The sequence below is a fragment of the Cephus cinctus genome, unplaced genomic scaffold (assembly GCF_000341935.2).
Source record: "Cephus cinctus unplaced genomic scaffold, Ccin1 Ccin1_scaffold0577, whole genome shotgun sequence".
NCBI lineage: Eukaryota > Metazoa > Arthropoda > Insecta > Hymenoptera > Cephidae > Cephus > Cephus cinctus.
Window position 1 is genome coordinate 336,513 of NW_014333226.1, and position 14,203 is coordinate 350,715.

At 42.2% G+C, this 14,203-nt stretch overlaps 1 protein-coding gene and 1 long non-coding RNA gene across 2 annotated transcripts in view; both read right to left on the bottom strand.

Moving 5' to 3' along the window:
* The window catches only part of LOC107268715 (homeotic protein empty spiracles), a 19,080-nt gene extending 11,309 nt beyond the window's left edge, over positions 1–7,771 (bottom strand). Inside the window, exon 1 of the mRNA XM_015741754.2 lies at positions 6,132–7,771. Within this exon, the coding sequence (XP_015597240.1) occupies positions 6,132–6,969 (838 nt within the window). The 5' untranslated portion in view covers positions 6,970–7,771. The remainder of the gene's footprint in view (positions 1–6,131) is intronic.
* Positions 7,772–9,450: 1,679 nt separating this feature from the next.
* LOC107268650 lies at positions 9,451–13,003 on the bottom strand. The gene is made up of 4 exons (XR_001537908.2): positions 12,780–13,003; positions 10,810–10,887; positions 10,601–10,731; positions 9,451–10,278 (listed from the first exon to the last, which is right to left on the bottom strand). It is a non-coding gene; the product is annotated as an uncharacterized LOC107268650 (long non-coding RNA).
* Positions 13,004–14,203: the final 1,200 nt, after the last annotated feature.

A 14,203-nucleotide genomic window follows, 5' to 3' on the forward strand; every position in this document is an offset into this window, starting at 1 on the left:
GGGGGGGGGGGGGGTTAATGATTTTTATTATGACCCTATAAAATTCGAGAATCTTACCAAATCTTTTTGCAAATGATTCTCGTACCAGTTTTAATTAAGTCGCGAAATTACGTAAGTATACAAAAAAAAAAATATATATATATATATATATATATATATATATTATGCTACGTGATAACATTGAATTTGCTAAAACTTCATAATACCTACGTAGACTTACGGCCGTGTTATGAAATTCGGCCTGTTCGATGCGGTTGCCAGTTTTCAAAGTATCACGTCTCGTGTCGTCTGACGTGCTTAACGCGCCCGTCTCTGTTACGCAGGTTCTCGCGTTTCTATATCTATAAAGCCGCACCCGACCAAAGTCCGACCTCATCGTCGAGTTGACTCGGTGAAAGGGAATGATCTTAGGTAATATTTACGAGACAAAGGAACTTAGCTTAGGGTACCGACAAAAAATTGGAGGCGCGCATAATTTGAAATGATAGAACAAAAAAAAAAGAAAAAACAAAATTATACAATTTTGTTTTCGTTATACGCGTGACACCCTAATAAGATTCAGCCCTAATTTAGCTAAATAAAAAAAATCCCTCTTTTCCGATACACGCTACTGACCCTGACTATCGGTGCAAAAGCGCGTAACACGCGGCCATTGCATACAAGCAGTTGCATTATGCATCGGAATTCAATGTTAAGACTAGTGCATTGCCGTGAGAACTGAAATCCTCGAGAAGATCCGTAAGAGCGTATACGCATAGTGGGTAATGCTAATGGTCAATTGAAAGTAAGGGAAAACATTGAAACGAAGAGTAAAGAGAGGTTAGGTACCTTCTGATTGTTACAGATACAGCAGATCAATGTATACTAGGCATATATGCAGGTTATAAAATGGTATGGAATCAGGATCCAAAGATCATAGGATCCTCGCCCAAGGCGCACTCGAGACATTAAGTATCCGACGCAAGAGATCAAGAGCAACTGGGTAGGGAAGTCTAGTTCACGAAAGTCCATCTACCGCTTCCTAGATGGCGCCCTAGGCGTCCGCCCGATCCCTTCGGCCTTAGTTCGAATACGAGCCTGTAATTACGGGAAGCTTGCGCTGCTCCAGCTTCGCAGCTGAGACGCCCAGAGCGACTTGAAATTACTCAAAAATAAGACTAAACGGTTAACATATCAAATTACCCTGCTTCCCAGTTCGTGTCGAGTGCCAAGGCCCGTAAGCGCGGCAACCGACGAGTCGGGGGTCGGACTGCGCGGCTCATCTGGGACTCCCAAACGAAACACTACGAGGCTGAAACTCTCGATTCGGGCTGCATCGCATAATATAAGGGGTCTGCTGCAACTCTTGGGTCTAATGTCTTTTTAATTGTTGCATTAGCTTCCATCGGCATAATCCGGCCATCTTTGCTCGCAATTTTTTATATTTTTTTTCTTTACGTACCATCCCGCTAAATAATTACGCCCGGCCCTTTTAGTACGTCCACGTATAAATTGAATTATTCTCAACAGTAACGAACGACTGTTACACTGCGCTGATAGTAATGAACTCTTCGACTATTTACATTTTTTATATGATAACAATGCACTCGGTCGTAGATAAAGAAATACATATAGATACGCGTTCCCTCGCGTAAGAAAGTATCGTGCGTAATCGAATGGTCAATAACCGATGGATTTATTCGCAGCCTCCTGTATTAACAGACGTAATGAAAATCTTTAATAACATTTATCACGAGTCCGCGGTATATATCTACATCTAGATCCATTATAACGAACGCTGATGATTTGATGCATTAAACAAATGCTTCGTGTTAATTATTTATAATTTAAGATATACATAATCGAACGAGTGCAGGTCCAAAGATCAATGGATTTAAATGCAGTAATGATAGAAATACTTATATACTGCAATTATTGAGCACTGCATATATACGAGGTGGAAAATTTTAAATAAGTCCAACAGAGGGAATCGATCTCCAATTCTAAGTGTATCTTATCTAATGCTCTCCCCATGAATATTCATGTAAATTAGCGGACACGACTTTTAGATCATCGCCCGATAAAGTCGGCATCGCGTAGAAGGCGAAACTCACTGTAATTTGCTAATATTCTATAAAATGGTAATAACGGGTGCGGCCATCGAACAAGCCATCATTAAGGTTTCCAACTGACGTGCAAGAAGTTGGGATTTGGTCCACACTGAAGTTTCCAACTCTCGTTTCATCGACCCGTTTCAGGAAAGTAATACGCGTTGGCCAATCGACGCTGGACGTTTATACCGATTGGAAATCATTGAGCGTGATCGGTATGGGTTATAGTACGTTAAGGTTATGTTAGGTTAGGTTAGGTCAGGTCAGCTGCCAACTTTATGAAGACGTCAATTGGCTACAATGGCGTTAAGAGAGAGTCACTCCCAAAAGTCGACAACTGTCGAGTCCGCCTCTCTGGCATTTTCACTATAGAGGGTGACGACAAAAAAAAGGGCGAGAAAAAAAAAGGAGATCAAGGGACGAGCCGAGTGTAAAGAGAGAGAGAGAGAGAGAAAAAGATGAAGGCGACAAATGCGTGAAACGATCCGATCTCACAGCTATGGGGTGAAAAAAAAAACTAAAAAGAGAAAAAAGATACATACATGCATCTCTTCTGGACCGGCTTTGTTCCCGTATAGGACACCCTGTAGAGCTCGCACGGGGAGTAAACGCTGTTTTAATAATGGTGATTAACCCTCCATTGTGCTGGGACGTTTCGTTGTCACCCAGTACATAGTAGCCGCTGATCACGCTTCACTCTATTGACCTGACAGTTCGTCTTTTTTTTTTTCTTTTTCGAATGCTCGTTTCAACGTTATTTTTTCTTTTCTTCCTTTATTCTTTTTTACCTTTTTTACAACTGTCTATCGGCCTATGATATACAACAGACGTATCTGGGACATCCTATAGTGTTATTCATGTGGCGTTATACGCGTTTCATTGACATGCCCAGGCACCAATGTGTCTGGCAATTGTACCTACCGTATATTGGTCATTGCAAAATGGTTATATCATATATGAAATATAAACTGGATTCTAGATCAGAATTTTCTTGGGAAACTTATGGCAATTACATAAATCTGATAATTGAAATTTTTTTTCAAAAATTCTTTTAGTATGAAATTTAGCAACCAGAATAAAAATTAAAGACAGATCGCTACGCTGTGACGTACTTGCCCACTGTGTTCGATACAAAATTCATACTAATTCGGATAATCCGAAAAAATTATCTGCGGACGCCCAGTTACAGGTATCTGTTAGATAAGACCTGCGACCCTTGCGATAATCATATTTGCACTGTCCGTGCAATTACGGCTATCGGAATGATTTGCTTAATTGATTATTGAACCGTGCCGGAAATTGATGAAGGATAATATAAACTTGATCGATACACATTTAATACAGTTCCCCTTCACCCACTTTAAATGCCCGAAGTGTATAATCTAAAAATCCTTGCTCAACCATTTAAAATCTATAGCTTTTCCGCGACTTAAATGCTATTTCGATGGGTCAAATAGTTTTAACGCAAAAAGAAAACAGCACGTGCAAAATAATGGGAGAAAGGGTACGGGGAAAAGAATTGAGGAAAAACTTCGAAAACTTGTCTTAGAAAGTACTATGGGTAAAAGCATATGCTTAGACGGTATATTTTGAACGTGACGAAAGCACAGGCAAAAATTAAAATACATACTATCGAAATACTTAGAAACACGATCAGCCGTCATAAATCATACACTCGACGCGAACCACAATCGTGTCTTGATTGTTTCAGGTTTTTATGTCGAATCGACTATATCCTCTTCACTCGTTGTTTAATCATTTCTGCCTTATAAATTACGTACCGCATTTTTTCTATATAAAATACAGTACCATAGTGTCTATGTTATCGTGCTATTCTATCTATAGGGAGAAAAAATGACTGCCTTGCTCAAAATGGCAATGTATAATTATTCACTGCAGAAAACGAAATCAGAGATCGGTATACCGCATGTCTGTAATACTTGTCTATATAGTTATACACGCAGCCATGTGCTGCCAAGTGAGAAGTAACCGGACCGAGCGTGAAACGTCCGTTTATTTCCAAAGGAATTGTTGGGCTCTTGCGAGTAATAAATTCCGGAAGCTACGTAACTTTGGCTCGATCGATGAAGCCGCCCGCGGATTGGCCGCATAGCATTATCAATAAAAGGGCTAAATTCTGATACCATCAATAATATAGATCCTGCCACTTATCGTAATAAACGAAGGAATAAAATGAAAGGCCACGCTGTCGCTTCGATGACGTCTTGCACCTCGAGTCTTGATATCACTTAAAAGTCTTTGCTGTGACACTTACTGCATAATGATGGGAGTAAAGAAACGATCTAAACTTGTCATTCCAATGCAGCCGGCAGTCATTACCGATACCTGCTAATTGCTAGATAACGTTAGTTAATTAACATGGGAATGGAGCAGCGAGCACGCCTGCGAAAGCTCATTAATTACAGTCTGTTCAGGATTCCAGTCCCCATGGATAACAAGACCACCATAGATCAAAACACGCAGCGATAGCCCTTCCTTTGGGCGTGTTTACTTGGTCGAGAAAAACAAAGTTCTTCGTTCTTGTTTTTCATACTTTCGTGACATTAAACACGTAACGAAATTGTTTTATAAAGATAATCACGCATTCCGATAGACGTTCTCGCAGGACTGTTAAAAGAATCAGATGAGAAAAGTAAATTTTTGAAAAATTTCAAACATACCGATTCAGCCCAACCCTAAAGCCAACACAAGCCCACGTGTCAAAATCAAATTAATCTCTTAATTGGCCGGATACTGATTAATCCGTTAAAAAATATTTTTAAGTGCGCATAAAATTCGTTCAGCGTGCTGGTTCGGATGTAGAAAGGTAAGATTCGTTAAAATCATAAACAAAGACGGCTGGCTGATTTTACAGAATGTCTTAATGACACGACAGGCGAAACAGTGGCTGTAAAATGGATCGATGATATGCGCGATGCTCCCACGCGAAGGGTCATCATAAAGGGTGATAGTCTCCGTAGTTATATTCGTGCCTAACAATAAATGGCTACGTAAAAACGTACGCCATACAGATTACGAGGTATAAGTAAAGGGCGTCTAGTATATACCTGATGCGGATTAGTTTGGCCGGGTTGATGTTTTGACTAGGGAAGAAGCGAAGCCAGCGAGCAATAACACGCAACAAAGATGGCGTCCAGAAGGATTTTTCCGTCGGGACTTGTTCCGCAGAGTGGATACCAGCAGACCGTTCCGTATTTGCTACGGGGCGTCTAGGTAGATATAGAGGCTTTGCCCTTCTCCCTTACACGACTGCCGATTGCAGTAAATTTATGATAATTGTCCTTAGCTGGGAGTCCTGTCAATGGCTGACCTCGTAAGTAAGTAACGTAAGCGTAAGACCACGCGAAGTGCATAAAACAGATTGGCTGACCCTGTTGATTGGATTTCGCTGATATATAATTGTCTGGCTCTGGTTTGAATGGTTACGTGTACTAAAGGAAGGCAATGCAATCTCCCGTGGACGAGATGTTGTTATTTTAAAAAATATCGGAATAATTAGGATACTGCTATACATTGTTTGAAGAAAAATTAAAGCGGTTGGTACGCTTGATAAGAATTATCAAGAGACGACTTAAATTTTACAAAACTTCATAGCGTTCTTAAAGGTCATTTTTTTATAGATAACATACTTTATCTCTTACTTATTTCTCTTATATTTGCGTTCTGAAATACATAATTAGTCAGTAATATCTATTAGCGTAAATGGATAAGGAGTGTTAATTGGGCTAAATAGACGTAATCAAATTGACAGATGCGTCATCTTGTTTTTCCTCTTCTAGTTCTTCCTTTGATGATAACGCGCATAAGCATTGATCGTTACAAAACGTGCGATTACGAAAATATTGCGAAAGATCAACGACTACGTATTTGTTTATCCAGAGCGCAACGGCGCACGTGCTTGCGTTGCCTTAACGCGCGCGATGACTTTATAATATTTTCATACGACGTTTCTACTCTTTGTTACGTTTATTTTTTATTTCAATTTCTCAGTACAAATATTGAGATTAGAGAAAAACTTACCGCCAGGAAATCGATGTGGGAAGATTCTCCCGTGTCTAGAGAGTAGCCACGGGTAGAGTGGATAGCTATCCCTAGGTGGCTGATGAGGATGTGGTGGAGGATGAGGTCCACCAGGTGCCCCACCATGAGAATAAGGTCCGTGTGGAGGTCCATGAGGTGAACCGCCGTGATGGGCTTGGAGTGCCACAGCCAAATTGGCAGCTTGGAAGTGTTGAGCAGCGGCCAGGTTGGCAGCCAGGGCCAGTTGCTGGGTATGGTACTCGCTCTGGCCTGTCTGAGGTCCAGCGGGTCCATGTCCAGGTATACCGTATAGGGATTTGAGCTGTTCGGCTGCCACCGCTGCCGCAGTGGCTGCCCCAGGAGGTGGTGCGAGGTAGTTAGGACTTGGCCTCACCACTCCTGGTGGTGGCTGAGGGTGCGAGCCTACTGGTGAATCATGGGGTATCCTGTGAGGAGGACTAGGACTGTTATTCGGTGTGGATCCTCCGCTATGACTGTGCGATGTCGTTCTGTTGAACTCTAGATGATGCGCCAGTCCCAGAGGATGACTGTTGTGCGAGGGCGTACGCCGTGAATTAGGATAAGATTCCACAGAGGAACTTCGCGACAATGGCCTGTCCGAACTCTCAGAGTGAGCTCCGGGAGACTGTACGATCTGCCGACTCCGCGGCGAGGATGATCCTTCGACATCCATTGGACTTCCATCCCGGTCAATTTCGACGCGTTCGATTCTGTCCAGACGATCCTCCCGACCGCCGCCAACGATGGAGTCGATGCTGAAGCCGATTTTTGGCTTCGAGGGCACCGGGACAATTGGCGTCGGCGCGAGCGGCATCATCGTACGCGCCGCAGCCAGCTTCTCCAGGGAAGGTGTCACCGAGTGTTTATAAAAAATCCCCCAGGAATTCTTTAAGTTTCCCGCATCCTCGGGGTGATCACCCCCCGTCACGGCTGCCTGTCGATGACCTATTTCTGAGTGTCAATTATAATCCCGGGTAAGATTTCTACCGGAGATTCTCTCTCTCTCTCTGTCTCTTCCTTTCTCTGTCTAAGCGACGGACAACAACGAGCGTCAAAGTCACTATAAAGCCCACCTGTATAGGGTTTCCAATCTCTTATTCCCCTGGACTCTTCTCACATTTCCAGTCGTCGCACTTGCCAACCACTGATCACAACAGTACCTTCGATAAATTATATTATTCAACCTGGCACTGTTAAACGTCTACACTGGATTAATATTTGTTATTACTTTCTCAACGTGTACTCGATAAGATTGTCACTCTCAAAGTTTCGCAGTTAAAGCCACTGTGGTACAGAGTCACTGCACGATAATCAAGTACAGAAGCAAGAAACTGACATATTTGAAGGTTAGGAATATCCCGTATCTCGGACCGTCGCTCTGTCCATCCACCAAGTCCCTCAACGAGGTATTTTTCTTAACACAAATACTGCTTACTATAATCTCCTACTCGTAATCCGACCACTCACTGAACTTCACACACTTTATCAAACCCTCCCGATATACTTGTCACTGTCAAATTAGAGCTGGTTCGTATACACGCGAGGCAGAATCCCAGCTCCGCGAGTCTGTCGGATGCTTCTGGCGTGAGCGCTTGGTGGTGTTTGAGAAAATTACGGGCTAAACGCCTCGGACTGTTTGGTGGGAGAACGCTTGCTTTTCCCCCCACCGCAACGCCACAGTGGGGAAGATCCAGCATAGCAGGCGTGTCTCAAGTACCTAAACGTTCCACGGGCGTGTACCACAGTGAATGCTATTGGTCGGCATCGTGTTCTGGCTCCACCGACTTCCCTTTCCATGACGTACTGCCCCTACAAGTGGGGAGACATTAGCTCGCGATGGGCGTTAAACTCACGTTTTTGCCGTGGGATGAAAATGAGTCGTTTAATTAATACGTCTGGACTCTCGAGCGTTTCTTGTCGCTGCTCCTAGGGTGCGCGTCGGTAGTTTGATGCCAGAGGGGCGGCTTCACCAAGGATAATGTCAAAGATCTCCTCGGACGGTTTGCCTCTCGTTAGACAACCAAGGATGGAAGATCCTTCGAAACCCACGCGAGGCAACGCTTCTTGTTCCTTACGTTATTCTTCTCAAGTTACAAAACGCATCCACGCAGGTACCTACCTACAGTTCAGCACCTCCTCGTTGGATAATGGTAAACTGGAATCCCTTAAGAGTCTGTGCCAGGTAGACGCGTGAATCCTTCAACGGGGGCTTTATGTCACGACTAGTTTAACATTATTCGCCCTTAACCAGTCCCTTCTCGAACGAGTTATTTCTCAGCGGCTGACCACTCGCCGTCCTTTTCTACGTTTCGCTCGGTGTTTGCTTGACTGACCAATAATTCCGCAAGACGTTGGCTGGCGCTTTTCATTTTTCTTCATCCATCCATTAATTTTCATATAGTTGCCGGGTCAGTATATGGTAGTTGAGCTAATCCGTTATGGGGGGCGTTGTCGACGCGTAGTTATATCTGCCAGATTGGCAAGGCCGCAATTAACGAGGCATAACCAAACGATCGTTAATTCATGTAATTTTATCTAAGTGTATGAGCAATAGTTTTTGTTCTATTGACGGTAGCCGGAGTCGCGGCAATAATCAAATGCTATATGTTGCTAATCCGTATGGGAGAATTCAACAGTGGAACCGCATGTCACTAACAATATGTATCTTTAAGAGCTATAACGATCAGAGATAAACATTACTGTTTTGCAAGCACAGAATTTCGCAACTACACAAAGTGTTAGTCTTTGCGACTAACGATTTCATGAACTACGTTCACTAGTTGGATCATTACCTTCTCTATTATGACCCCGTTGGTAATTATCTAGCTATTATTTGTGGATTATAATTAATTATTTCCTCGAATACTCCATTCAGTAGATTTACTCAGCGCAATTTCTTTGGTTTTGTAATTAATAATATTCGCGAATTCTATCCTGTCTGTTCCGTCAATTGTTACGTGAATATTCAGGCCGCACGCACTAATCGCAGTTAAGCCTGTCCATTTGATTTCTATGGCGGAACCAACTTCGGGTGTTCCGTTCGTACGGAATAACCCTGTATACAGGAATATACTAAACTATTGAAAATAAGCTACGGCAGTTCCATCTGTCGGGAGAAGTAAAAATCTCAAAGAATATTCAGCCGCTTTCTAAGGGTAGCGAAAGGTTATCGACACTTCAAAAGTCAACGACGACGTTTACACAATGAGATCAATAATTCTATTAAATTAGAACGAAAGTAGATATCTCCTTACATTACGCAGACGCTTATTTGATGACTATCGCTTACATAGGACGCCGAAGGTGATATCTATATAACCGTAAGATATAAGTATTAGTGTTTGCAGATGCAAATATACCAATTAAAATAGCGCCTGCAGTTTCTCGGCCGTGAAATTCCCTGTGAGTTCGCAGAGCGGCGAATTACGATTTTTCGCCACTGATTGTGCCAATTTACGTTCCAATCGGACGGATCGGATCGGGCTCTGGCAATCGGACATTCTCGCCATTAAGAGAAATGCGAGTTAGAAAGGATAGTCGGACTTGGATACAATAGATTGAGCGAATCGGATTGAAATCAATTTCGTAATAGCTTCGCAATTAAAATATATAAATTACGAAATTACGCGATCGACGTATTAAGTAAATCTATAAATTTTATCAATTAGCCAAGAAAATCGAACTAGTGTCTAAACGTTAAAATTATCTAATGAAAATTTATCATCTCGCCAATTCTTCTTTAAGATCTTCTCTCGTCCTTTAAGATGACATTAGCGAATGGTCGACGCGGCCGTATGTCATGTGTGTAGGTGTTCAACTTATGTCCAAGGGTGGGGATATTCAACATGGCGACTGTGCACACATCGTGGTCTGTGGGGAACCAATGCGAGGGCACCGAGTACGCCCGTCCCGTCTCTTCTTCTTATTCTTGTTTCATCGGTGCTTCTCCTCTGCTTGCTTTTCTTGCGCCCTCCGACAGTCTTGTTGCTCTTCTTGTTTCTGCGTTCCGAAGTGGACACGGAGGACGTGCGTGAGGTCTTCGAACACTTTGGTGTATGGATCTTGCCAAGACTTTTCGAAAATTTTCCATGAAATCCTAGATGATTTTTCGAGATCGTTGAGCGACCTAAAAAAAATGGCTGTTACTCTCAAGTATACCTTGGATTAGAAATCCGTTTTATATACATAGTGAAACGGTTGAAGTCGTTAGTGGTACATTGTCATGAAAAAAGATGGCGTCTTTATTTACGATACACCTTTCCTGGATATAACTGAAGCACCGAGCATTCTTATTCGCTATAACTTTTTTCCCTTCCTAAAGTTTAGCGAACTAGAAAAAATTGCAAGTTTTTTTTTGACAACTCATAAAATTTCACGATTATCAATTTCTTATTTGACGTAAAGTCGTATAAGAATCGCATTGATTTACTCGAGCATTGTTCACTTACCCTTGATTCGTTTCTTGTGACCAAATCGAACGGTTGCTTGATTATTCCAACGATGTCGAAAAGTCCTTTTCTCATTCGCGTTCCTTTGTACTCCAGTTTCCACCCCTATTGTTAGTCCTTTTGTTAGTCCACTAAAAAAGAATCCGAATCAGTATTTCTTTGGCTAACGTATTTTTCTTAACAATGCCACAACAATAGGTCCTACATACCTATACTCCTGAAGCGTCAGATAAGAATTGAATCGTTTGCCATGTTATTCTAGATCGCGAAAAGGATCAAAGGGATGACTGAAAAAAAAAAGATTGAAAAAAAATTAACTTTTACCTCGCCTCTCAAAAGACGTTACGACTATCGATTGACAGAATTCATAGTAGCCGATCGTGCCTATACAGGCGTGTATAAGAAACGACGCGAGAATTGAAGAAAATTGAAAGAGCTAAAAGATTGCATTACACAAATGGCGTGGCTAATCAGACTATTTATTCCCGCAGCGGTGTAGCTGGAAAAAAAAATTAAAAAAAGAACAGCATACATTTCATATCAGATTCTAACAAGAAACACCCTGGGTTAGATGGGGTTCTGATATATTTCACATTACGACCACCATTGTCGGGCCACCCTGCACGTATCAATTACCTCCACAATTATAATAACCTTATAATATCAATGTAATGAAAGCACAAGACCATTGAGCACCTTCGGTTCACTTTACACGCAATCCAATGCATTCAACTCCCCATATAAAATTTACCTTTCACCCCCCGCCCCTACTCCAAGAAATTATTCAAACATATGTTCGTACCTCAAACGTTAGCAACCGAATTACTTGCACCCCTATGTGTCCCATTATAAGATTCCCGGATACATCCCTATCTCTCGGATAGACTCCCTGAATTCTATAGAGGATATAGTAGCCATACTTTTCGAATATAAAAAATTATATAAAAAAATGCACCTAAAAATAATAATTATTATATATAAACAATTTTATTTAATCCAAGTATACTTGGACTTAAGTTTAGGTATACCAAGTATAACTTTACGTGCAGAACTTTCTTGTCTCTAAGTGCTGTCGTGCGAGTTGGCTCGTGGCCGTATCTATAACGATCGCGTAAACGAGTACGAAAAGTGGTTGTGTAATAAAAAACAAAAAAAGTGTAGTTTAGAGGAGGAAGGATGCTAAAGCTTAAGGGGTAGGTTATGCTGACATTCAATTACCGACCACTTATAGGCCACTACGTGGATACTCTTGTCCGGCCACTTCCAAGCTAATCGCCCTTAATAAGGAATCTCGGATGCATCAACGTATAAAGGCTTGCGCTTATCCCGGGATCAATAGCCTTGGAATTACACGTGGGGTTCTTATCCGTTAACCCCTTGACGGAATATGACGGTGAAATGGCCGCCACGACTTTACGTTCCGGATAATAACGCATCGCGGGTGGATAATCAATAGGTAACAGAAGAATTTAATTTGCCTTGAAGAAATCGTCGCCAAGAGGTTAAGTCTACTCCTAGCATACAGATATTATCTGTGTACTATCAATATTGTACCTAGACGATCTAACGGGTCGTTATCTATGTTTGAATTTCGCGGTTGAGAGACACTGGATTCGCGGTCCCCGCGGCTTAAATAACCAACCGGCACCTATGATTTTCTTGGAACAAAAGACGATTAAATTGAATCGCAACTCGCGTTCTAAGACACGAGGCATCTGCTGGGAAGAAGAGATGCCAATGAGAAGTAAAAGGAGCTGTACGAAAAGTAAGTAAATAACTAAATAAATAAACGAGCAAATAGCGCTCTAAATAGAGTATCGAGACCGAAGATGGAGCCCTCTCTGATTACCCATGCTCGGGCCCCCATTATACCTTATTACCGTAGTCCGATCTGCTTTATTATGGGTCCACCTCCCTCTTACTGTTCCTACGAAAATAATTTCCGATAAACACACGGGCCCTGTAATGAGGATGGCCCCGAGGTGCTGAATCTCCCTCGGTATTAACGGCTGTTTAGCTAAATTGATCGGCCATGTTCACACTTGATTTTTCGAGCCTTCATCATACACCCTCGTACCACAACTTAGATTTTATCCTTATTGGAAGACTAAGAAAGTACGATATACAGAAAATAGATGAAATTCGTTGAATGTTTTTCTATAATGTTTCACAATCTAACCTGTCATTTCGTTCTTAAACCTCTGTGTAATCTCCGCTGTCATTCTGCTTGCTTCCCGCATACGGAGCGTGGAACGTCGATCCAGTCTGATTTCAGTTGTGGGTGAAATTGCAGAAAAGCTCGTGCTTGCGTGTTTCGTTCAGGCATCATGAAACTCTATCCACATTAATCATGGTCCATGAATATCCATGGACCGTGGAGTAAACCGCGCTGGCGTGCTCTGATGATGGGTAACCATGTGTAATGGAGTGCTAACTAGCGGCCACCTCGCGAACTAACACACCTTCCCCGTAGAGACTACACCACCCGTTCTCTCTTGAGCATGGAGAAAAAAAGAATGAAGACGAGAGACTCGTGCAGGCATGCCTCGTCTCTTAGTTTCTCAAACAAGGGGGCGGTGCTATACAGTTCAGTGGCAGTCAACTACGAAGGAGATACTTCTCTCGGTTGAGGTTAAACCCCGTATTGAAATGTCTGACCAACAGAAGTAGTTTTCTGATCTTTCTGTTTATCCCATTTCATGCAGCTGCTGTCATAGATCTGGAATTCCTTTTTATTTCTAGAGTATTGTGATTCGATTGAAATTTTCAGAAACTACACTGCGTTGTAAGAAGAGATCGATACGGCATTATCGATAGGCTCAACTTGAAATCGCATCAAGAGAAAAAGTGACTTAACTGAGTATCGGTGTAATTTCGTTTGGTGTAATCGGGCGACTGGTTCGCGGGTTGCGTGAAGGCTCTCATCATCATCATCCTGGTGGCGTGTTTGCTCTGGAGCGATGAACGCGGCAACCGGGTAGGGAATAATAATAAAAAGGAATAAATAAAATGGAAAATACGGTCGAACGGAGCCCGTCATTACTGGGTTATTACCTAAGTATCGGCGAGAGAACAGGGCCGCGTGTGTAGACTGAAAAATGTGACTTTAAAGCGAAAACAGACGGAACTTACGCGTGTCTGGTTATCGGTAAGTACTTCTGCTATATCGAATATGCGCATGCGCAGGAATTCTTGATTCAGTCTACTGCATAAGTCACAGGATGGCGCTATCTGTGTAATAAGAGTACTTTTTTAATTTTCAATTACGCATCCTTTTAATATCTCCCTCGGTACCTGAGGGTAAAATTTACAAAAAAAACCTTATATCTCATATCGATAAATCAAAACTTAATTTCAAAATGATATCAATCGAATAGACTCCTCTCTCATACTTCCTCGTCAACTTTCTCTCTCTCTCTCTCTCTTACCACGTATAAGGTACCGCCGTTCAACCGCGAATCCGAGGGCGCACGATTTATAAAGCAAACACCGTCAGCACCCTGCAATCAGTCGATACAGCCTATGCTGGTATCGCGCCCATCATCGCCTCGAATCTTATACCTCGAAGCACGTTTACACCGTACTTAGTCGATACTTCGCTAA